The sequence below is a fragment of the Manacus vitellinus genome, unplaced genomic scaffold (assembly GCF_001715985.3).
Source record: "Manacus vitellinus isolate BGI_N305 unplaced genomic scaffold, ASM171598v3 scaffold_4_pilon, whole genome shotgun sequence".
Lineage (NCBI taxonomy): Eukaryota > Metazoa > Chordata > Aves > Passeriformes > Pipridae > Manacus > Manacus vitellinus.
The window spans coordinates 26,500,815-26,526,273 of NW_021940604.1; the positions used below are offsets into that span (position 1 = coordinate 26,500,815).

Sequence of the window (25,459 nt, forward strand, 5' to 3'; positions counted from 1 at the left end):
ATTCATGTGGTATGGTTGCGTCTTCAAGTAGTTTTGGTTTTTTTTAATTTTTAAGTTTAGCACAGTTTTAGTCACTGCTGTTTGCATATTGCCATGTATAATTAAAAAAATAAAAGCACCTCATTCTGTATATGCATGTGATGATGTGCAGACACATAGGCATTTAGTTTACAGTTTTAATTCAATCTGAGCATAAAATAATTGGAACGATTGTTATTTTGTCTTTTAGGTCAAATATACCTCTTTTTGCTTTTTGATTATATTATATATATATGTGTGTAAATTATTTATATTTTTGTTGCTAAGCAAATATAAAAGTAGATGGTGAAAAAAAAATAAAGATTTTTTGTTTGGATGGCCTTGAAAGAGGTTAGAGAAATTAATGGATAGATTTAGAGTCATAATAGTTTTTAAGATGATTAGAGGGATATTACCTCAAGTACCTCAAGTCCTATGTCCACTTCTGGGCCCCTTAGTTTAGGAAGGACATTGAGTTGCTGGAGCGTGTCCAAAGAAAGGCAGCAAGGCTGGTGAAGGAACTGGAGCACAAGTCCTTTAATAAGCAGCTGAGGAAGCTGGGGTAATTCAGCCTGGAGAAGAGGCGGCTCAGGAGAGACCTTATCACTCTCTACAACTACCTGAAAGGGGTCAGTCTCTTCTCCCAGGCAACAAGCAATAGGACAAGAGGACACAGTCTTAAGCTGTGCCAGGGAGGTTTAGGTTGGACATGAGGAAGAAGTTCTACACAGAAAGTGATTGGGCATTGGAATGAGCTGCCAGGGAGGTGGTGGAGTCACCATCCCTGGAGGTGTTTAAGAAAAGACTGAATGTGACTCTTAGATGGTCTAGTTGACCAGGGTGGCGTTGAGTCATAGGCTGGACAATGTGATCTCAGAGGTCTTTTCCAACCTAGTTGATTCTGCGATTCTGAGTTTGGGGAATGGTTTACTTGGGGATTTAGTTTGTTATTTTGGTGTACTTGTTATTCTTCAGGTCTGTTTTATAGTATGGTGTATTTTATCTTCCTTGAGAATGCTCTTCATTTATTTTTTAGTTGCCTTTTTTGAAAACTTTAATTTGTCTGTTTTAATTACATTTCTTTCACTTTAACTCAAAACATCTGAGTGATTAAAAAATCTCTATTCTAAGTAAAACCTCATATTGTTTTGAATAGGACTTAGCCAGGTAGAATTTACCCACCCTACTCATCTTGAAACATTCACATATTTGAGATAAGTTGAGAACCTCATATATGGCTTCAGTTACAGTGTCTAAAAAGCCTTCAGAAGAAAATTACTATGAACTTTGGTTCTAAATAATTATGCTAGTAAGAAAGTTGTGAGCCAGCCTACACAACTTTTAATATTGCAGAAGGAAAAGGGAAAATTCTTGCATACTTTCCTCATTCAGGTCTTTTGTCTGCTTTCATTCTTTTTGAAAATTACCTGGAAATACATATAATATGCAGGCTTTTATATGGAACAGAGGGTTTAGTTGTAAAGCACCATTTCTGTCCCTTATCAAATGGGAAGGCGTGTAAACCAAACACTTGAGTAATTTGAAAAAAAAAAAAAAAGGAAGAAAAAAGGAAGAAACACCTGTTACAGAGAACTGGAATAAATTGTCTAAAAGAGTTGCAGAAGCAAAAATCAAAAAAAAGAGGAGTGACATGAATAACATTCTTGTTTCTTTTCAGAATTGTGGTGTGATTTGGACTAAGAAAGAAAAGATACCAAATTGTGTGTCCCAGTTTTGCCTATAAATTAGAATATCCCTTCTTAACAAAACCAATTTTCTGCTGTTGTTCTTTCATGTCAGTTAATGACTGCTAACCTTTTGGAGGGCAAAAGTACAATAAAATAGTTGAATAAGCAAGATTTGATGGAATTGCAGAATGCTCTAGTTTCAACACAGATAATCACTAACTCACATCTATTGCTCACCTTTTGTAGAAAGTATTAACTGCTTATTTTATGAGGGATATTTTAAAACTCTGCTTGATTGCTTGGCTTACAACACTTGGATAATTTACAGTTTTTTTGGTTTTTTAATAGGTTGAATCTACACAAAGTATGATTAGGATTTTGGGCCTTTCAGCTACGTTACCCAATTATCTTGATGTTGCTACATTTCTACACGTCAATCCCTGTATTGGACTATTCTACTTTGATGGCCGTTTCCGACCTGTACCTCTGGGGCAAACCTTTATAGGAATTAAGACAACCAATAAGGTAAAGAATCGTGAATGCCAAAGAAAGGGTCGCTGTTTGTTTTGATCATGCTTTATGTATGTATGTATAGGAGGTACTGGTTTATTATGCTGCGGGTGTTTCATGAAGCATATTTTCTTTTGTATAAAGATACACATAATTGAAAGTTACTCTAACAATCTTATTACCTCTGTTTACAATACTTGTAAGTAGGCCTTGTTGCAGTTGAATACAATGGTATCTAGCTTTGCATTGCCTCTTCACTATGAAATTTTGCTTGTTGAAGCATCTTCGACTGCGAAGTTGCTGTATCAGCTGCCTCTCTCATTTCAGTTTTCCATTTCCCTAGAAACAGTGGTGCTTCCTGTTTGGCTGTAAGGATGCATGAGGAACATTATAAGAAAAATACTATTCTTTTAAATCTGTATATATATAATAACATGACATGCATTAATACTAGTTGGATATAAGTTACTGATGAAAACCTTAGCATGCTAAGCCAGTAATTATTGTATGTACATATTTGATAGAAACTGTATTTGAAGTACTCTCTAAGTAGACTTCTTTACTCTTTGTGCTCTTGCTCATTTTGGGAAACATTAATAAATTTGATCAGGTATAATATTCCTATTAGAAATCATAAGTGCAGTGCCACTTGACATGTAATTTATAGTTCTTTAAATACAGGAATTTATACAAATTAACTGATAATTAAAGCTTATATAGCTTAACTTTTAGAAAACTTGTTCACCTATGGTTTAAATTAATAGAAATCAAAATATTTTCAATCAAATGTTAATTTCATAGCTTAATCAATCATAGCATATTTTTTGGTTTTTGTAAAAATGGCCATTGCTTTTCTTACTAGATTATTTAAGTAGTCATTCCATCTGCAGTGCAGGAAAGGAACTTATTTTACAACTGTAGGGAGATGTTTTAAATCTATACACACAAGAATAGTTTACCATATGGTGCTTACCATGATTTGCATATTTTAACCTTCATTAATTGATTTAAGTACCTTCACTGTTTTTTGCTGTTGCTTTTCGTTGATCTTTCACTGCTATTTGATTTTAATATTTAGTTTAATTCCACTGTATAGTAAGAAAAAAGAAGATAGTCTATTTTTTCATACTCCCTTTAGAGTGCATTTGTTATTTAAAAATCAAAGAAATATATAAATAATCCTGGAAAATTTGAAATTATTAAAAAAAAAGTAGTTTTCTAAAGAAACATAAGGAGATGAGAAAATATTAGAAGGTAGTAGTTATTCTGAAATGTGAATACCTGGCAGACTGTCTTGGTAACAGCCAGGAGTTCTTTTGCTTTTCAGAAGACTGTCATAACAAATTTCATAGAGCATAATATATTTTGCAATCAAAATAATACACTTTATAGCAAACAAAAAGTAAAAATATTAAACCTCTTTGAAAATGAATTCTATTCAAGATAACACCTAATACTAAAGTTGCCAAGTTGTTGCCAATATCAACATGCTTCTGGTCTATATGAGAGGAGGAAGGCGATGTAAGAAACCACAGAATCAAGAGAAGTTACTGTAGGACATCAGCAAGTGCAGTCAGTGCTATGTCTATATCCATACTAATGAGTTGCAAGGAGATGGAAGGTTGTTAGTTACTTTATGGAGATGCTTTGCCACAGTTTTCTGAAATCCAGTACCAAAAAAACTCCCCAAAAATTTGAAGCTGATTAGCTATTTACAGAATCACGTGCAAACTCTAGGAAAGCTTTCAAAGGCAAGGACAATCTGGTGCATTCATTATGCATAGAAGTTAGCTGGGAAAGCTCTTGAAACTCTGTATGTTGAAATTCTTAGAGCATATGGGACCAAGACTAAAGTTTGGCTACTTCAGTTGAGGTCTGGTAATGTCAGATATTTTTTATTTAATGTCAGTTCTTTTTCTTTATGCATTTTTATTTTTTTTCTCTTTAGGTATAAATGCAAAGAAAATATAAAGTTATGTTTGTATGTATGTGTATGTGTGTATGTATGTCCATGTGTATTTATGCACTGCTTATATATGTTTCTCCTTAATGATTTTCATTTGCTACTATTTGAAAAAAAAATGCTAACCTCTCATTTTCAGAATAATTAGACTGGCTGCTTGTCCCTTGCACACGTCTGTATTTTTTCGTCTTTTTGCTACTAGTACAATTTCAAATAGGAACATTCTCTGCTTTCCTCTAAAGCTCTTTTAAAGCTGTGATTTTCAACTTTCAGCTAGTCTACATAACTCCAAGTACTAAATTAACTTTTTCAAATTTTTGCGTGCTTTGTTCTTGTAAAACATTTTTTTGTGCCAAACCAATTTGGTTATAAGACACAAGTGCACAAATAAAGAATGGAGTGATTGCTCTAATTTTGGACTTATTTATTTTGATTTGCCACAACCTTGATATTGAGGTGCTTTCAAGTAGATACATGCTGTTTATATTGTAATGCATTAAAGAAATAGAAAAAAAAATCTTTAGAGTAGGTTGAAGAATACTTTTTATTTCAGCCAGAATATTCCTTAAACATTTTATTTATCCTTAACTGTAAATTCTCTACATGGTACTCTCACTGTTCTCTGTGCATGACCCAGCTATGAAGAAATTTCTGTTCTCTATGGCAAAAAAACTGAACTACCAGTAATTTCCTGTAGATAAATATATACATATGCAATGTAGAAACTATTTTTATGTACCAAATAGAAGACCTTAATACTAGATAAGATATATTAAATTGATATTTCCTCAATATCCTGTAGAAGTAAGATTCCTTAATACAAAACAGATAAATTAAGGAATGGGGTTACCTCTCTTTGGTCATTAAAAAACACCAGCAAAGTGACATAATAAATTTTCTATTAACTGCCCTTACTCATATTTTATCTACTTATTTTCATAATCTGTTTCTGAATTTAAAAATAACAAAATGCTATAGTTAGGAATGGGAATCTATATATTTTATATTTAATTGCATAATCAAATTTGTCTTTTATGGATCACTGTAAATTGCTTGATATGTTGTAGAAAATACATAAAGATAGAAATTATTTTCATATGGACTATGATGTTTGTTTTTCAGGTGCAGCAGCTGAATCATATGGATGAAGTGTGTTATGAAAATGTGCTGAAGCAAATAATGGCTGGACACCAGGTATTTATTTTTTGTTTTGGTTTCCATTCAGAACATATATATAAAAAAGTTAGTTTTGATGATCATAGTGATGCGTTAAGAGTTTCTTTTTTGAAGATTTGTTACTTCAGAGATAATCTCTAACCTTGAGAACACTTCATAGAAATAGCATACAAGAAAATCTAAACTGACTAAATAGTGTTAGCTTCTAACAGAGGTCAAAATTCCTGGTACTTTACATATCCTCAAAGTAATTAATGTATATTTATGTCAATTTTTTTAAAATTACAAGACCTTACACTGAGGTACATTTAAAGATTTAAAAAATTAAAAATACATAACTTAATTATTATATTCTTAGCCTTTCACATATCTTTCAAATCTCAATCTCTCCTGTTAGAGATGAGGGATGAGAATTACACAATGTTCAAGTCATAGTGCATAAGGGCTCAGCATCCATCATTTGATACGTCCTGGGGTTCGTGTTTTGTTTTCTTTTTAAGGGAAGTCATCCTTCATTTTGCTTTACAATAGAGGTTTCTGCAGTGAATTTTCACGTCTGATGTTCCCCTCTGCTAAGATTGTGGGCCTAACTATTTGCCTGAATAGTTTATCGTTCTGTTATTGTGCTCCTGAATCGCTCCCACATAATGTCTTGTTTTTGTTAGGACTTTGCACATAAAGCAGGTATGGCACCTGTTTAGAGCAATATAAAATGCTAATGCACTATGATACTTGAAGAGGCTTTTCACTAAATAACCTATATATAAAAGGCGGAAACTCTGTCCCCTATAGTCACACTAAGAATTGCACTTTTTACCCTTTTCACAAAAAATTCATTGTGTTTTTTGAAAGATGAACAGTTGGTTTATGACCTGGGGGGAAGGGGAAATACTTCAGCCAGCTTCCTAGTCCTTCTGCCCCCCCCTTCCCACCCTACTTTACACCATTCTTCCACTTCTCTTGTTGTCAGTTACTGTTGTTACATTCAGAAAACTTGCATGAAGATGACATATGGAAATGCTGTTATTTTCTTGTTATTGAAATTTGTTAGCACTATCAAGGGAACTTTGCTTTCTCCTCATTGTCAGTTATGCCTGTGCGTTACCAAATTCCTAACACTGAAGTACATTTAGTTTCTTATCTTTCATTTCTTGTTATTATTTCGTGTATTTTCACTTGCTGTAGTGCAGGTAGCAGATTCTTTACATCAGTAGTGTCTAAGTAATTTATCTTGGATTCCCAGTAGGAAGTCATATGCTGTTCCAGCATGTTTATTGCACCTTTCTTCCCTTCTCTTTTCTTCACACTGAGGAAAAAACGGACTGCAAACATAAGTAATATTATATAATAAGTACAATTAGTTGTTTAATCCTAGTTTTAGTTCTTGTACTGGCAGATGAACACATTAGTGTTTTGTTTTAAGGCATGAGCTACAGCTGTAAGAGGTTGAGTGAAGAATGGTAGTCTACTAAATGTTAAAGTTTCAGCAGCAGACGTTGCTGATTTCAGTTTCTGAAAATTGTATGGGCAAAGCAGAAGTATGGTTTCCCTTGCTATATAAATGTTGATTTCAGAACACTTAGATTAATTTGATTCAAATGATTGTAAATTCTTTTTGGTTGAAAAGGTTCATTCTGCTGTGTTGCACATACTCTCTAAAGTACACATCTAAATAGCAACCGGTTACACTGGGCTTTTCTTCATAGTATTTAATGCATATTGGTCTTGACATTTATGAAACAAAAATTCATAACCTGAAACGAATGATATACAAATACTGGTATACAGGCTTTGACAATGCAGAATCAAGTATATCAACTAGTTATCCTAATACAGTTAATTATATTATAGTATGTAGTATTGTACCACATTAAAAATTAGAGTTTTCCTTTTAGTGAGTATGTGAGTATGCTGTGACAAATCTGTCTAATCATTAAACCAGCTGCAGATATTTAAAAATGTGGGGGAAAAAAAACAGGTCATGTAGATATATCTACATTGAGATGCCTTCCCCATAATGTAAAATGAGTATTATGAGTGAATATGATTAATATTACACTAGGAAGGCTTTCTTTTGTGTCTTTTAACAATTTTGATAATGCCCTTTGATCCTCTAAAGTTATTACACCTTCTTCTGATTTTCTAAGTTTCTAGAAACCTGTTACCTTGTGTCCACGTTCACCACAGGCTATTGTTATGCTAAAACATAGCCTGTGTGATCCATAAAACTTGTGTTTATTCACACAAGTGAATATGTGTGCACACAATATTCTATGTGTGCAAAGTTTGTTTTCTTTTTAACAAAGCTGTCGTTTTCCCTAAATATACTTCTTAGAAAGATGTATTCATATCTTTCCTCCCTCCCCCCAATATTAAAGAAAAATTTCCACAGCTGTTGTATATCTGTATGACATTTAGGAGATGGTTGAGATTTTATATCTATTCAGGCAGTGATCTGTGACAGAGAGCCAGAAACCTCTCTGTTCTGTCTTGTACTGAAATGCAAGAAAGAAATACCAGAATCAGTAAAAAACCCTTTTCCCCTTCTAAAGTTGCTTGAATTAATGTACACCTTCCTGTGGCCGTCAAACTTTCACAACATTGTCTCTTTTAAAGATTCTTGACCAGAGTCTTTGGAATGTCTTAATAAATTGAATTCAACATTGTTTGTTTATCTACTGTTCTTTTAACTCATTCTCAAAGAATTCTACCATTCCAGAACCAAATAATTTACTCTTATGGAAGTCATGCTGATGTGTCAGTGTCATATTATGGGTTACAGTGTAAGGCTTGACTGCAGTTACGTGTTCATGTGTTTTTATTAGACGTACATGTGTTTTCATTTTTTAAGACTAAGGCTGGTAGGAGGTAGTTGCATTCTACAGGCATGTGTTTTGACAGATGGAGAGAAGCTTTTTGTGTTGATTTTTCAACATTTGTCTTCTGCAGGACTTCAAGTTCTTCATCGCAACTGGGAAATTAAGAGTTGGTGATTCAGTCTTTAATTTTGATCCATCTGCTCAAACTAATGAGATATCTTGTTTGTAGGCTTCACTTTGAGTTACCAAATGCAACTGAAACAAAAGCATTTGTCTTATAACACAGTTCTCCTCTTGTTTAGCTTGAAGAAACTTGATAGATGACTTGCCCTACTGAGTTTTCTAGCTTTTTTTTTCTGGAAACTTCTTATTGTGACTGAAGAACTAAGATCAGAAAATGTCCCAAAGGTCTTCAGGTGTTTTTTAAGTCAGTGTGCTCATTTTGTAGAGTTGCTAATGATGTAGAACTCCATTAGAAGGTTTCTCTGGCAGATCCTACTTCTTAAGACTGCTTTCAGTGAGAACCTCTAGTGCTGCTAAGTCTGCTTTCCTGGAACTGTCCTTCCATGCTTGATATTAGCTGGTGAATATTTAGTTTCATGTTGTACTTTGAATCTGCTATGTTCTGATATTATCTGAAAAGATACTAGGTCTTCTTGGATTGATTTTTGGAGTTTTATTTCTATCTCTATCAAAGATTCTTTTAATGAAGAAAGAAAAAATTGTGCACCATTTGTCAAAGAATGTGACTCCAGGCTCAGTTACAGGTAACTTATTTTTGCCAGCAGTTCTGTTCCAGTATACTGTTCACTTGAAGGCTAGGTGAAGGCTAAGTGACTGAAATTATCATTCCCTGTTATTACAGCTGTCTTTTGCCAGACAGTCACCAGTCGTGGGCCACATGCATTAACAGCTCTAATTCAGCTACAGAGCTGAAAAACCTTCGCATTTTACAGCCCTGTGAGAAGGGCATTTAATGGCAACGAGTTCTGGTGTGCAGGTAGCACCTTTCTGAGACAGTCTATAGAGAACCTCACAAGATCAGCAAAGACAGTGAACTATCTGCAGTGACTGAAGACTGCACTTATCAACATCATTTTTAGAATAAATTGAAACATTGCATTATTAGCCAGTTTAGGACAATGCATATCATACTGTCTTTATCTTCACAATTTATGAGGGCGAAAACACCTTTGTCATGTTATGATTTGAGAAACAACTGTATTTTTAGGAGTTTTGAGAAATAACAGTATTTTTAAGGTTATTCCTCTGAAATATATCGTGTCAATTTTGACTTTATATTAAATTCCTTCATCTAAAAAATGTGGAGCTGTTGCTGTCTTTGTCAAGGTTCAGTTGCTTAAGTTAGTATCCTGAGGAGTTAACTCTTTTTTACTCTGACACATAGATTCACTTCCATTATATCTGCTGCTCTTACTGACTTTTACTGGTTTATCTCTTTATCTTGGTTACCAGGATGTTCTTATGTTTCTTCCATTGTCCCCATCACCTCTTAAATACTCTGCTGTTCTGAGTTTGTCAGAACCATATGTTTGCTATCCTTTCTTTTTTCCTTATTTTATTTTGTCTGAAGATTCAATCAAAAAAGTAAATTTCTTGTATTATAAATTAGAAAAGTTGTTGCTGAAGTCCTTGGAAGCTTTTGGATGAGGTACTTCCTCAAACTGCACCCATACAACTATTTTTGGCCACATTCCCCAGACTTCTCACCTGTTTTGGGATTTTTTACAGCATTTTCTTGTTCTTTTTTTTCTCATAACTGATTCTCTTTGATATCATTTAAGCCTTCAAAAGAACTTGCTTTTTTATTTTGCTCTTGGTGTTGTTTCAGCAGGTCTCCTCTATTTGTTGTCTGCACCTTACTTTTCTATAAGTTTTTTTTTTCTGACCTTCAGTACTCTGTTACTCATCTTCAGTCAGAGATATCTAAGTTTCAGTCCTGATTCCTTACCCAATGCACTTTGGTCCTTTGCTGTTTTGTCTGTTTATTACTGTTTTCAACTTGGAGTGCCTTTAGCATTCTCCTGTCTTCTGAAACTTCCTTTTAAGACAATGAATGCCTGCTTTCCCACTGGTTTTGAGAGTTTTCTGTGTAAGTCTGACATGACATTATCTGTTTTAACTTTTCTTCTATTAGCTCTGGTACTCACTGAAACTCTTGCAAGTTCATTTTCTCACTGAGCTTGGCATCTTCAGTTCATAGCAAAAACTGACTGTTCCATGGAAGTTCTGATGTCTTTCTGCGGTTCTCATTGACCTTGCTGTTTGTGCATGCATTAAGACTCAAGGTGTCAGTACATAAATGCATCATGGCTTTACAAGCAGTGGTTTCTTTAGGTAAGGAAGAGCTTTTCAGGTGGCCAAAGATGCCAAGTTGTCTGTTGCTAAGAACCTGGACTTTTGAAATGCTAAATAGCATTGAAAGCCTCACCACAACATCAAAAAGGGAATGCAGTAATAGTAATCCTACAAAATAAGCAACAACTCCACTTAACTTGAGTGGAGCAGGTTTTAGTAACTGTAAACCAGTGGAGACACAACAACCTTTTTTGAATTAACATGCCAGGAATCTCACTGCTGGGACTGAAAATGTAGACAAAAAATACTTAAAACAATGAACGGCCTTATACAAACCATCTGTTCTCATTGATGCACTGAGTGGTGATTTTGGACTGCCCATTTTGTGCTTATCTCTGTTCAATTTGCTTAACTTTTGAAGAAAGTGCTATTTCAAGTACCTTAGTTTCTGAGCTTTCGCTCTTCTCATTTCAGCTAGTTTCTTACATTTGGCTGGTTTGTGTTCTCTTCCGCTTTTGCTTTTGCAGTGTTGTCTCAACTGCATCTGATATACCTGTGACAAGCTTTCACCTTTTATCTTTTTTAAATTACATGAATGTGCAGAATACAGCCGTGTATACTGGTTAAATTTTTAATTAGTCTATGCACTGGGTGGTTACTATGCAGTTTTCTGGAGATCAAGACTGCTTTATTAATTAGAATTTATGTTCTTAATTAGAATGTTTTTCTATACCACTGGTCTGCATTTAGTTCACTAGAAATAATATTGAGGTGTGATATATTTTTTTTTTAATTTTGAAATAATTTCTAAGTACCACCTTGAACAGAGTTTTAATACTTTACTCTTTCAAATCAGGATTTTTTATGTCATGGGTCAGAAACAAATTACATTTGAACTTATACAGTCAGAACTGGTTCTACAATATATATTACACATAAAACATTCTCTTTGTCTGTAATTGTTCTCTGCTTGCAATACTTGACTTGAATCTTGCAATACTAAGAAGCGTCATCTTGGTTTTCTTACACTATCTTTAAAAAAGAAACAGAATAGCTAATTTAAAACTATTATATTAGATTGTCAGAAGTGAATTTGACAGGTATTAATTTCATCTGTAAAAATGATGGATTAAATTTCTTTATTATCAGTTTTCCAGCTGTTATTTGGTTGCAGAAGCCGTGTGAAGATAAAAGTTTAATAAGCTTAGTTACTGGAACTGTTGACAATGCTTTTATAGCCATGTCATGAGATAAGATTTAATAAAACAGTATTTTCTTCAGAGTTCTCTCTGGAACTTAGTACCTTGAGAATTAAACTTGTCCTAGTATTTTTTTCCTGGGTAAAATAGTATTTATAGCACACTTTGGACAAATAGCTCTGACAAGTTAACAGGAATTTGTTAAAATGTATTCTTCATCTAGATTTTTTTTTTTTTATTCCCAGACATTCATCTTAGAGGTTAAAAAGCTTATTTCAGCCTGAGTTTTTGTACCTCTGTATCTGTACAGATTGCTTCTCCTTCATCATCTGGTGTGGCTTATTTGCATAGATATGTGTATATATTGCTTCTATATTTATACATGCACACATGTATGAATAAAAATACGCAAATACAGGAGGTAAAGTGGTCCAGCAGGATAGCTGAATTATGACTGATGATTTTAAATGTTATTTCTCTGTCAACTGATTAAGTGAAGAATTGAGTTTTAGGATAGTTTTCTTTTGCAGTTTTTGCACAATTATGGCCATTTGTATGTATGCTTTCTTTAACAAAATCGCAAACTAATTCAGTGCTGGTGCATTACTTTTATATTCTGCATCTTCATCATTTATTTACGCACTTCATTTCCACAATAACTGCCTTTTGCAATTTTAGGGATATAACAGTTAATATAATCTTATGCCTGTATAAATGAAATTTTGTATCTTACTTTAATTAAAAATCCTGTTTTGATGTGTTATGTAGAAGATACACTTCAAAAGGTATTTTATAGCAGATGTTTCATATTATTGTCAAATGATATGTACGTACTATTTTCCTCTATATTTTCTAGTTGAATCTATTTGGCTTTAAACATTTACCTTGTCAACTGCCTTTATGAACAGCTGAGGAAATTGCTGGAAATGGGTGCCATAACAAGTTATGTATATGAAAAACCATAAGTCTTCAATTAAGTTACTTTCTAAATGTGTGCAATGTTTCTATGCCTTATGCTAATTTTTGCATATATGCTTGTATTTATATAGTAGTTTGTCTGCATGTGTGTGCTCAGGTGTTCACAATGAATTTATGTAGACCAGAAGCACCAATTCCATATCTTGCCATTAATTATGAGTCCATGAGGTGTTCATTTTATGTCTGTAGTCTTGCACAGCTTCACAGTGTTGTCAGTATTGGTAATACAAATGTTTAAGGTAGCAAGTGCTACTATATTTTAAGAATAATTCTATTATTATTCTTCTGATTTTATGAATTTGCATTGAATCATTAAAGCAAGAAAAATCAAACTTAATTCCAGATGAAAAAGTTCTCATAGCCTAAAATTATATTTAAACAAAGTAATAGATGGTTACATCTTGAGCCAGTTGGCCTTTTGTGGATGACCTAAGTGGTAAATTATAGATGTACGGCTTACAAGTATGGTAAAGACAACTTGACCAGTCTTGCAGCCATATGCAATAACTTTTACTGGCTCTATGTTAAAAGCTGTTTTTCAAACATGATTCTGCAGACCATTAGCAATCCAGAAGATTGTGGAAGTCTGTAGATTCCTGTCAGCTCTATATTGTTTTCCACTAAGAATTCAATGACAAGATTAAATGATACTCCAGAAGACATGTTGAGTATTGTTAGTGGTTCAAAACTTTTGAAAATTCTTGCCCTGTAGCCTTGAAAGAAAATGATCTGTGTGCTTAGTTTAATATAATAGATAGTATCAACTAATAAACTACCTGATTATTGTCAAAGCATATGTAAATTATTCAAAATGTAAAAAGGCAGCTACTGTCCATGAAGACCTTAGGCTTGTCACAGAGTTTTAACAGTTGTAATTAGAGAATCCAATTAGTGGGTTTTAATTTGAAATATACAGGATGCTGTAGAAAATAAGGTATTTTGAGGAATCCATGAGGATGAGAAATAAATTTTCACTAAGATGCATTAGGAAATTCCTTTGACTTTATACTTCTAATCACTTTCCAAAGTATGAAGTTTCTCACATACACGATGGTGTGGTACTGAAAAGATGGTTCCAGAATATATTACATTTGTATACTTGCATGCAGTTTAGTCAGGAGGTATTTATGACATACTTATTTAGGGTAGGATATTTTGAGAAGGACTAGGTATATAAAGTGTGGGTTTAGGAGAGAGATACTCTTTGTTCTAGCACAGTTTACTACCATTAGCAAACTATTGCATTATTTAAATTCTTCATAGATTTATTAAGTTTCATATTAAAAACATTGCTTATACTTGAAAACAATTCTTTGCTTTTCTGATGATCTAGAGAACGTGTTGATTAGGAGCAAAAATCTGGATAAAAGTCTGTTTTTAAATTGGTACTGATAAGAAATAAACTAGAACACATAACAATTCTGTTCTTTAATTGTTTAGTAAGTTTATGTTACTGGATCGTACAAAACCAGAAGGTAGAGAGACTGACATGGAAATTTTCTTAATCTTCTTTTACTTAAGTAAAAGGAATGGGAATAGATATAAAGGTTTTCTCCAGTATCCTCCATGTTCCTTTCCTTTAGGAAAGCTGAATAGAATCTGCTTATCACTACTGACTCCTGAGTTATTTGTGCATATTATGAATGGTATGCATGTAATTATAAATAGATTTGAAAACATAAGAAGAGAGACAGTAGACATAACTCTTATTCTGGAGTGATATTTGTTAAAAATGTAATTTATTATAATGTAGAAACATTTTATTGTACAAAATCAAAATAGTTAATGTCAAAACAGGACAAAGGGAAATACTTGAAACAAATTATTGCATGATCTTGTTTTTTGAAAAAAAAATTGCAGTGAAAAGACACTTGTAATTTTGAAGAATAATTGTCGTTCAGGTCCATTGGCATCTGCAAAAACGCAATTATTAACTGCCTAATGACATATATTTGCATAGAAATAGACTAGCTATTCCTGCTTAATTTTCTCTACAAGAATAGTTATTGCTATTTCTATTCTATCCTGTCAATTAAAATTCAGAATAATTTCTACTACCTATAGGAGTCAGTAAAGCATTGTTTGTTTGTCTTATTCTAATTTGCCCTCTGCTTTAATTTTCACTCTATTCATTTTTCCTTTGCAATTTGTAATATATTTGGCTAATGCTACAAATGGAAGATAGCATAGATCCCATTATACTGTTCTGAAACAGGTTTTCTTTAGTGTCCAGAATCCATATTTAAGCATTGATTCCAAAACTGAGTATTTATTTTATGTCATCTAATATAATTAAAAATATAATAAAAGAATATTGTAAACACAAGGGCTTGCATTTTTAAAAGTATTTAATAATTTAAAACTTGCTGATGTGCATTAAATCAAACTATTTCCACATTAGTGGAAAATGTATGTAACTGTTGTACAATAATATAAAGGCAGAGTCATGACATTTCGTATGGGTACTTTTTACTCAGAAGCATCCTCCCATTAGTGCTGCTGCATGCACACTGGCTTTTCTTCAGTGTAAAGGTTTGATGCTATCAGAATCTCCTATTTTAATGCTAGAGGCTCAATGTCAAACTTATGGGTCCACAACTCTTTAATCAACATCTTTGAAAGGAAATGGCACCAACCCCTTATATCTTTCAATTTTAGTAGGGGCAGAGGACACAATGTCTCGTTTTACATGAACATAACTGGGTACTCTCTGAAATGCCTGTGCACTACAGCATGCAGCATATGGAACTAAAGGGAGAAATCAGGGGTCTGCATCCAGTTGCTGAGCTAAGACCGCATTGAGATCAGAGATGTGATATGATGCCTCACATGACTGAGTGCTGCAGTGGGTGGAAACGGAATCTTGAGTAAGGTCAAAGTTAGGGAGGTGAGAAACTTGCTTGTATGTAAAGCAGGGATATCTGGACCTCTGTCTAGGGATGACTAATAAGCCACCTGAGAGTTTAGGAGGAGGATTAGCCAGCAGACAGATATAAGCAACGTTATTGGGGGATTTTGTTATAGGCACTATGACCAGGAATAAAGTAAATGAGGCCTTTTTCAGATAACTAGAAGAAGCCTCATGGCTTCTTGTAGTCCATGGTCTTTCTGGGGGACTTTACCATCCCAATATCTGCTGGAGAGACAACACAGCAGGGCAGAAGCAGTCCAGGGAGTTTCCAGAGCGCACTGATGACAACTTCCCAGCGCAGATGACTGAAGCTGTTGAAGGTTGATGCTGTGCTGGGGTTTGTACTTAGGAAAAAAGGAAAGGACAGGTTGAGGATCTCAATGCTGGCATATGTTTTGGTTGCAGTGACCATGCATGGTGGAGTTCAAGATTCTGATGGAGGAAACAAGGCAAAAAGCTGCATTGTCCTGGCTGCAGGACAGCACTTTGGCCTTTTCAGAAATCTCCTGGGAAGAATCCTGTGACAGGTGGTGCAGGAGAGCTGGGGGATTTTCAGGGATCAGATCTATCAAGCTCAAGAACGGTCCATCCTGATGTACAGGCAATGACCCAGAGTCAGTCTGGATGAGAAAGAAGCTCCTAACAAAACTCAAACATTAAAAGGAAGAATACAGAAGGTTAAATCAGGGAGAGGAAACCCAGGAGTAATACAAAGAAAGATGATGGTATTTCAAAATGTGTGCGATAGAGCCTTTTTTATGGATAGATTTAGAACACACAAAGCAAAATGTACGAAGGGCCAATAGGAAAAAAATAAAGTCGTTCCAGTGTCCTTACCATAACTTTACACAGAGTTTCATGAATGGCCTGAAGTTGTGTCAGGGGACAACCTCCCCAGAGGATGGTTGGGCACTGGAACAGGCACCCCGGGGAAATGGTCACAGCACCAAACCTGACAGAGCTCAAGAAACCTTTGAATGTAGAGATGTTTTAATGGTGACTGCTGCTGAAAATTTTTTTTGGCATTTTTGACTCCTCGGATTTGAATGAAAATTCCTGTATTCTAATGCACATTATTTAATTGTGTGTGATGAGTAAATGCAGCCTGCTTTTAACTCGTGAAGAATTTTTTATAGAAAAGGAAGGATATATAAAATGTCTTATTAGGACTAGCTTGTAGGCAGCTTAGTAATCCAGTTTTCTGTAGTGTTAAAGAATATCTTAGTATACCTGTGAATTATTTCAATATTTCTTTGAAATACAAGATGTACTAACATTAATTAAAATAATTAGCAAATAAATTCAAATTCTCATGTTGCCTTAGTAAGTGATGCAGCCTGTTCACTTTTCCATTCCCATGGTGTTGCTTAATATGCGAAAAAACTTAAATATGCAAAATACAAAAATCTGCTAAAGTAGAAGTAAGATTTCTACGTTATAGTTATTAAGCTTTAGTATAGGCTAACTTATAAAATTTCTTATTTCATATACTTTATTGCTGTTCTTCTAGTTGCTAGTTCTGGATAGTTTTTCATGAGTTAATTTCACAAGTGATTTAGTGAGAGGAAGGGGAAGTCACATTTATACACTATCATGCTATCATTTAGATCTGGTAATCATGACATACTGATTTTTCAGTATTTTTGATCAAGAGCTATTATGGAAGTGTGTGTGTTGTTTTTGCATAGAGTTTATTTTTCCTTCTGTAAATGTTGAGCACTGCAATTTGGAACTGTACCTTGGCAGTTAGGGAGAAATAGCAACAGAAAAGATAAACAGTTTTATTATTCTTTTGAATAAGGCTAGATGTTAGTGAGTAGTACTTAGTCTAGGAGATGGTTCCATTTAATGATGTGCAAAGGATGATATTTTTAACATAAATAGGTGCCATTAACACTCCTTGGGGAAAAGTGTTGAAACCTTATTAGTGATTGAGTTTTGTAAAATATTTGGAGGAGGTTTCATGCTGACCTTAAGGGAGAAGACATTTGGACAGATTAATCTGGTGTTCCATATCCCGAACTGTTCATTTTCAGTAGAAGTAGTACCCAAGATCAAGAACCGGATAGCACATAAAAGAACATATTATAAGGATTTAGCAGTGTGAAGCCAAACAGTGTCTTGAGGCTAAAATATAGACACTTGTTTCTTTACTATAAAATTAATATCAACATTAAACTAAATAAATTTATTCTTTCATCTTAATTTCTTTGAAAGGTGTGATGCAAAGTGGGTGGCAAAACCTAGGCTTTCTTTATGAGTAGAGGTGTTAAGTTAAACAGAGATGCTGAACTCAAGCATTCAAGTGACCAGCACTTTAATAACAAGATGGAAAGGTACCTGAAAGAGTGAGTGTGCTTCCCAGAAAATAATTATGCACCATTTTGAACTTATCATAGAGAATATCAGTTTGAAAGACGTATTTTCCAGTAGCACAACTTAGTGCAAACATCTTTACTGTCCAAGGCAGAAGAAATGTATTTCAAGTACCGGATTATAAATTTTCAGTAATTATTTTTGATATTTTTACTATGTGTATATGTGGTGTGTTTTTCTCTTCTAAGTGAAAATAGAAGTCCTGCTAGCATCTAGTTACATATCTCTGACAAAAGTACTAGTTCTTGTAGATATTTTTAATAATAGCACACTTTTTACTGCTTTGATGATGCACTAACATGTTTCATAAAGATTAAAACCTGGAATATGCAGCTCTTGGGGAATGCAGGCAATTCCCATTGTGAATTTTAAACAAAGTGAAAAAGTTTGATTTGTTTTATATTTTGAGAAAATTTTGAGGAGGTAACCTAGCTAGAAACATTTACTTTCTCCTTTCTTGTATATTTTTTATTATTTAAAAGCTTTAGTTTCAGGAGAGCAACAGCAGACGCTTTCAGCACTAGGGCTATATATACCAGAGCTAGCTTTGAACTGCAGATTACAGATCTAATTACACAGCTTGTAACTGTGGAACCGCTTCTCTCTCTTCTAAATTACTTTTCCTAACTTATTTGCATAATGTAATGCACAGAGATTTTGCCACTGAAATATAATATTCTCTGACACAGTTAGGACAGGCTAAATTAACCCTCCAAACACTATATTGTTGTTTTACAACTTATTTGGTAAATGCTTACCAAAGTCATTGGGGGAAAAACATTCAGCAAGGTGTTGTATGTCAATTTTTAGCTAGGGCTGGTTCATTACAAACACTTGGTGGTGTACAGAGATTACAAGTAAACATTAACCTTAATACTGGGCACCTCTAATCAGCTAATAAAGCAGTCTTTTTTTTAAATCACACTGGATGTCTGTCTGTCTCTCACTGAGAAGTTCTTTTAATTTTCAACAATTTGTAGAATCATTTTAAATTTATTTAGCTGTTGATATGTGATCATGAAATGCATAAAAGTCAATAAATTCAGGTGTGCATTATTACTTTGAAAACAGAGGGAAGTAAATTTCATTAAGAAATGTGGTACACATCTGAAAATCAGGTATCTGTAAGAAGGGACTCTGGGGAGAGGACAGTTACACAATGCTTCTTTCTTAATTATTGTTTGCACAATAACATCTTATCGTTCTGACTGAATGATTACTGTGGTGTCAGATACTGTCATACATGTGAGCAGAAGTTTAGAGAAATCATAACTGAAGTTTTATCAATTCTGTACAAAGCCTCTGCTAACTGAAAGCCGGAGCATGTGCGCTTTATTGATTATGCTTGATAAATTTATTGAAACTTATTGACTACAATAATTAAAAGAGAAGAGAAAGGGAACTTGGAGCACAAAATGCCATGTGGTCCCAATCCATCTGTCTTCCAGTTCTTGAAGCATATATACTGAGTGCCTCTTCCTATCAAAGTTTCTAAAGCTTCCAGCATTGTTTCTAAACGTATATTATGACAGGCAGTGATCAGAAAGGAATATTTTAGTTGTTTTTAGGTAAAAAACTCCAACTCTCTTTTGAGAACTCGACATTCTCAGCAGCAAGAAGAAAATGTGATGTTTCTCTCAAACATTTTGATTAGTGTTTTCATGGCTTTTAAATATTGGATCAGTGATCCTCTGTTAACAGTGGTAGTATTCCTGGGCTTTTAACTGTACCCATTGCACAGTAGTTCTCTTTTGTTTGATTGGTTGTGCTTTTTCCCCTTTTCTTCTTCACTTGGCTATCCAGTACTCAGGACTCTATTATTTCATTTTTGCCAAGAATTCAATTTTTCTAGGAAATGCAAATTTAATTTATTTATACTCTTATTTCTTAGGACATTTTGGTCTTTTCTAGGACTCCTCATATCTATGCTTTTAATATCTGCATTCCTTGAACTCATATGTATCTTATATAGCATCTCTAGTAGATGACTGCAGGTATGTCCAACTGTACAATTACATTATTAAATCTTCCATAGTGCTACATACTACTTTTTGTCATTTTTTAGATTTAACCCTCAAGTTTGTCATAATTTCAAATAAAATAAAGGGCCAGACTTTGAAAAAGGGTTCAGATTCTTTTCTACTGAGACAAACTGGTTATTGAGTGATATGTTTTAAAGTATGTTAATTGAAAGGAGAGTATTGCTAAAGTAATGCTATGGAGTCATTTTAGCCACTCAGTGGCCAAGATTCAGTTATAGAATATACATACATTTATTTGTTTGTATAATATTCTATAACAAAGTGTCAGCTATTAGATTTTATTTCCCTATAGAAGTTCTTATTGAGTTTCTGATACTTCTCTATGACTAGTAAAAACAAAATATGAATGCTACTGCTTCATCAACTAGTGTACTACTTTTAGCTCAGTATCATCCCCAGAAAGATACTGGATCATGTTTGCTTTCAAGGTAGAATTAAGAGCAGAGAAAAAACCTGAAAAATAACAACAAATTTTCTTCTAAGTCTTCAAAATAATATATCCTTACCTTTTTGTTGTTGCTTGTCATCATCTTAGCAGGACCAGGACATCATGGCGACAGCTGAATTCAGAGTAGCAGTTCCTAATGACTCTGCCTGATTATGACTGGAACTAAGAGGGATTTTCCTCTCACTTAGAGTTTCAGGAATGGATTTTCTCTGCAAGCATTGCAGTTACTGTTCATTCATATAATAATTGAAAAAAAGATTTTTCAATCAAGGGCCTATTTTCTACTATCAACTTTTCTGTGACTAGTAGTCTGTGCTCTACTTTGTGTAACTTATTCTCATTTCCCTGACAGCTTTATTTACGTTTTTTTTCATGTAGCTTGTTAGGTTTGAACTTGCCTTCTAATATGATCCTTTCTGTGTATCTTATTTAAGCAAACTATAAATAATTATACCCTGGTTAAATATAAGTCTATTGGACATGCATACGTAGTTGTGTGCAGATTTTCTTGCCATTTTATTTGTCTGATTCTATTAGTTCCTTTCAAACTTTGAAAGAATTCCTGCTTGCGGCTGATATTTTAGCTTTGTCCTTCCAGCCATATAACTCCCACCCACTCCAAAAAATTCAATCAGACACACTTTATTTGGTCTTTGATTGAGAATTTTAAAAAAGTCAGGAGACCAGTAAGATATTTAGTAATTTTATGTCAAAGCATGCAGAAATATTTTAGTCTAATATGTTTGAACTTAACTAATATTAATGCTGTGTAAACACCATTCTCATAGTTGCCATTTTAGATTGAAGTTACATGTAAGGATTTCCAATTAAATTGAATCTAAAAGACTAAAATACACTGTAAAGTGAATCATCAAACCTATCTTGTGGTTAAATCATAAAAATCCTTGCTCTATATGTGACTCTCTTTTTTTTTTCCCAAGTAATCGACATGCCAAATGTTTTTACACTTCCTTACTCAGGAGCTTCAAAATTACCTGGATAAGAAGGATCATTCCTATTTCACCTTAATACCTGATACTGTATTTCCTTGGTTTCTCAACTTTCAGAATTTAGCTATTTTCTGAAGATTACATTTTAATCTATTTGGCGAAGAATCAAATGCTAATATAAATGCATTTAAAAAGGAAACAAATTAGTGGACCATAAAATCAAATTGATTTTAAAAGTGATTTTTTTCCATAAAACCTGTTGATACAGAGTTTATAATAAATGCGAATTCACTGAAGAAGATGTGGTGGATCTATTAATAATAAAAAATTGTTGTATGGAGTAGTTATGTATTTTTATTCAGACTTTCTATAGAAAAAAACTACAAAAAATGTAAATAGACAAGTAATCCTTAAATAATTAATGGAGAAGGGACACACACTACTTTTTTTATGTTGTGATTCTCTTTTTAAAAAATATTTTGCCAATATGTTGTTTTTAAGTAAGAGAAAATTGCTCTGTTGCTAACTGTGACTTGTATCTGAGAACATTTGTACCAATATGAAAGCTAATAATTGTATGAGCCACAGTGTTATTACATCAATGCTGGAAAGTTATCAAATAAGTTAAAACAGGTAAGGAGTAATTGCTCCTTGCAACAAATAGTTATGTCCACATTGTTTCTCTTTTTATGTCTTTTCTGTATTGGTACCTGAAATAATTTGCTTAGGTTTAATTATGAATTTATAGATTATATAAATTCCCAACAGTTATGTCTTCTTTTATATAATTATATGTATATTATAAATTTATAATTAAATTAGGAATTTACAAATTAAGAACAAAGGTTACAACTAGTTTATATCCTAAATACTGTTACTTTCTTAACAGTGTTTAATTTAAAATAATTCAGTTATATACTGCAAGTATCTACAAGCGTGGTGGTGCCTAAATTAAACCCACAATTCTCAGAAATTTGACATATCTTAAAATTCAACTGAAACTATCTTAAAACAGAACTGTAACTCCATGATTACATTTTTAATGAAAATTACATCAACTTGCAAAATGATATTTGCTGTTTACTCAAGAACCAGGTACTCAAACTTTTCATTTGTGAGTTTTAAGACCACAGAAATTGTCGTACTTTATCAAACTGAAGAGCTGACTGGCCAATTATGTGTGGCCAATTTAAGCAAACCTTGGACAATACAGAGTATATAGGGGGACAATATAGAGTGTTTTCCATGCTGTACCTTTCCCAGCAGTACGTGATTAACGGACATTCAGAACTGTTATTGCACTGGAATTGAATGGTATTTAACCACTTCTCCCTATCTCTACCAATCAGGGTGAATACTGATGCTATGATTCATCTTAAATGTGCCTCGCAGTGAACTTTAATATCAGTTTATATTGCTTCATGTACATATGTAAAGGAATAAGAATTAACATCTCATTGCTGTGTCTTGGTTCAGATACCATATGTGATTACCACTCAACTCTTAGTTAATACATTCAGGGAAATGTCCAATGTTTCTAAGGTATCTTCTTACTGAGTGATAGTATGGTTTAATACCCATAATCATATCTGTTACATTAAAAATTGTATTCCCATATGTGTTTTTCATTTGTTGGTGCTTCATTTCATTCTTCTCTTTGATTGTCCAGTGGATTGGGACTGCAATATCCTTCTGAAGCTCTTTATAATCAGTTTGTGTTTCAGCTGTCCTACCGTCAGGATCTTTATCACTTCACTGTGTGCTTTCCAGATCATTTAGAATGTGAAAAATAACAGAACTCTTTACTTCAATGTTAATCTCACTATTTTGTGAAGATGAACTATTTATTGCCAACAATTGATCCCTTTTTTTTTTAAGACTAAAAAATTTTTAAAAAATACAGCCTTCTCAAAAGCTCTTTGAAAGAAAATATTAAATACAGGCAGGATGATCCTTTAATTTCCCTTAAGCGACATTAGGTTTCATCAGTACATCATGTATTAACTAGGTTTTGTTATTAGCATAGGGAATATTTTGTAATTAAAGTGTTCTTATTATTTGATTAGGACTTTTTTTATTTCTCATTGGCCCTCTTTCTCTCTATCTAAAGGTGATGGTGTTCGTTCATGCTAGAAATGCTACAGTACGAACTGCTATGGGTCTTCGAGAAAAAGCAAAAAACAATGGTCATATTTGTCACTTCTTGTCACCCCAAGGATCAGAATATGGTCAAGCTGAAAAACAGGTAAGTGAATAATTTGCACTGATAGTCTTTTCGGTCTTGGAACTGACGTTTTCACAAGACAATCCAAGATGGGAATAGATGAAGCATTTTTGAGCTTCTGGGCAGATATATTTTGCTTTGAAGAGTCATGTGAAATTGCTGCATTGAATAGGGGAACAGAAGGAGTAATGATGAAGGAAGAGGAAAGTCCTGTTACTTTCAGTTCATTAAGAAAAAACTGATAATTGGTTCTGTTTTATGCAGCTTGTACTACTTGACAGTAAGGTTCATGTAATTTGCAGTTCAGGAAGTCCCTAAACCACCAGTTTCAAGGAATATGCCAGTATTCCTGCTGAAAGAATATTTCCAGAAAATTCTTAATTCTGTATTGTATGTGGCGTTTACATTTGCTGATATTGAGGTCTGAAGATGAGAGTTAGCAGTGTCTTATTAACATCCCTTGAAAAATAATGTTCTCTCTCCCCATCTGATTTCTCCCTGAGAACATAGAGGGGATACTTATTCATTGTAAAAAGTTTAATGTACATATGACATACCTTCTGTCACTGGGAAATGTATTGATGAACTCTTAAATCTTTTGGATCCCTGTGAATTAAAGTTTAGTGAGGGTTTTAGGTTCTTGTGTCTGTCTTTAGTTGTAATAAATATGTTACCTTATTTTATACCTTTGAAGAGAATGTGGAAAGATACATTCAGTCTTAGTAATTATGAATGGAGCATAGATGTTACAGATTTCTGAAATGTAGAGATATCTGAAATGCAAAATCAGAAAACTTTGTTCTTTTTGTCAAGATGCTTCTGAGAGCTATAATAAATATTTTAAAACTATGCTCTTATAAGTTATGTCCTTACATTTCACAAAATAGCATATTAAAAAACCTCTTTTTTTCTAGTGGAGGCTAGTACCTGCTGCATTATAAAAATAACATCAAACCTAAACCTGGAGACCCCATGTTTCTACTATAACACTGATAATTAATGCTGAACTTTTTTTTCATTAGATTTCTTAGAAAAAAATCTGAAACTCTTTGTTTATTAAAAATATTGGTTTTTTAATGCTAATATAAGGAAAAAAGCTACTGAAAATACCAGTACTTATTTAGATGGTCAAAATTATTGCTAAAGTTAAGAAAAATTATATGCTTAGTTCAGCAGTACATATTATGTGAGGTATCTGTCAAAGAAATATTCATCCAACTCACTGTGTATTTCAGTGAAAACTGCTCCTGTATCTTTTGTTTTACTTTTCATTCTGGGATTAAATGAATTAGAAAACATATTCTTATGTTGATGGAAACCACAAAACTGTCACAGAGGAATGTTCTAAACCTATTAGGAATGCCAGCTATTGCTTCCTGTGGTTAAGTAGTCATTTAAGGTATTATTTATAGTTCAAATTAAGAGTGGTAGATAAGATGACCTATACATTGGCTGACTGCGTATCTGAAATAACTTTTTTCTAAGGGTATTTATGCATCACAAGGGAATCCAGGGAATACGGAATAAAACAGAAAATTTCCCTGCTCTTTTTTCTGTCCCCTTCTAGCATCTGTTCTAAACCAAATTTTGTATTGTTTGAGGTTTGTAGTTCCAAATGTTGATCTGTGAGAACGATTGTAGAAAAGTTGACTTTGCTTTAGAAGATACTTATAGAGTTTAATGATAGTTACTATTGAGTGTTGAGTGTCTGTTGGCAAGAATCAGGAGGGGGGCCAACAGGGCAGATATCCTGATGGGAACCCCCCAGCCAGGATGAAGCAGAGGAAATATTCTATAAGCAGCTGGGAGAAGTCTCACAATTGCTGGCCCTTGCTCTC

At 33.6% G+C, this 25,459-nt stretch overlaps 1 protein-coding gene across 1 annotated transcript in view; it reads left to right on the forward strand.

The window, feature by feature from the left end:
- Positions 1-25,459, forward strand: part of ASCC3 (activating signal cointegrator 1 complex subunit 3) — a 264,177-nt gene that overhangs the window by 110,637 nt on the left and 128,081 nt on the right. Inside the window, exons 12-14 of the mRNA XM_018078048.3 lie at positions 2,055-2,231; positions 5,302-5,373; positions 23,508-23,642. Of these exons, the coding sequence (XP_017933537.1) occupies positions 2,055-2,231; positions 5,302-5,373; positions 23,508-23,642 (384 nt within the window). The remainder of the gene's footprint in view (positions 1-2,054; positions 2,232-5,301; positions 5,374-23,507; positions 23,643-25,459) is intronic.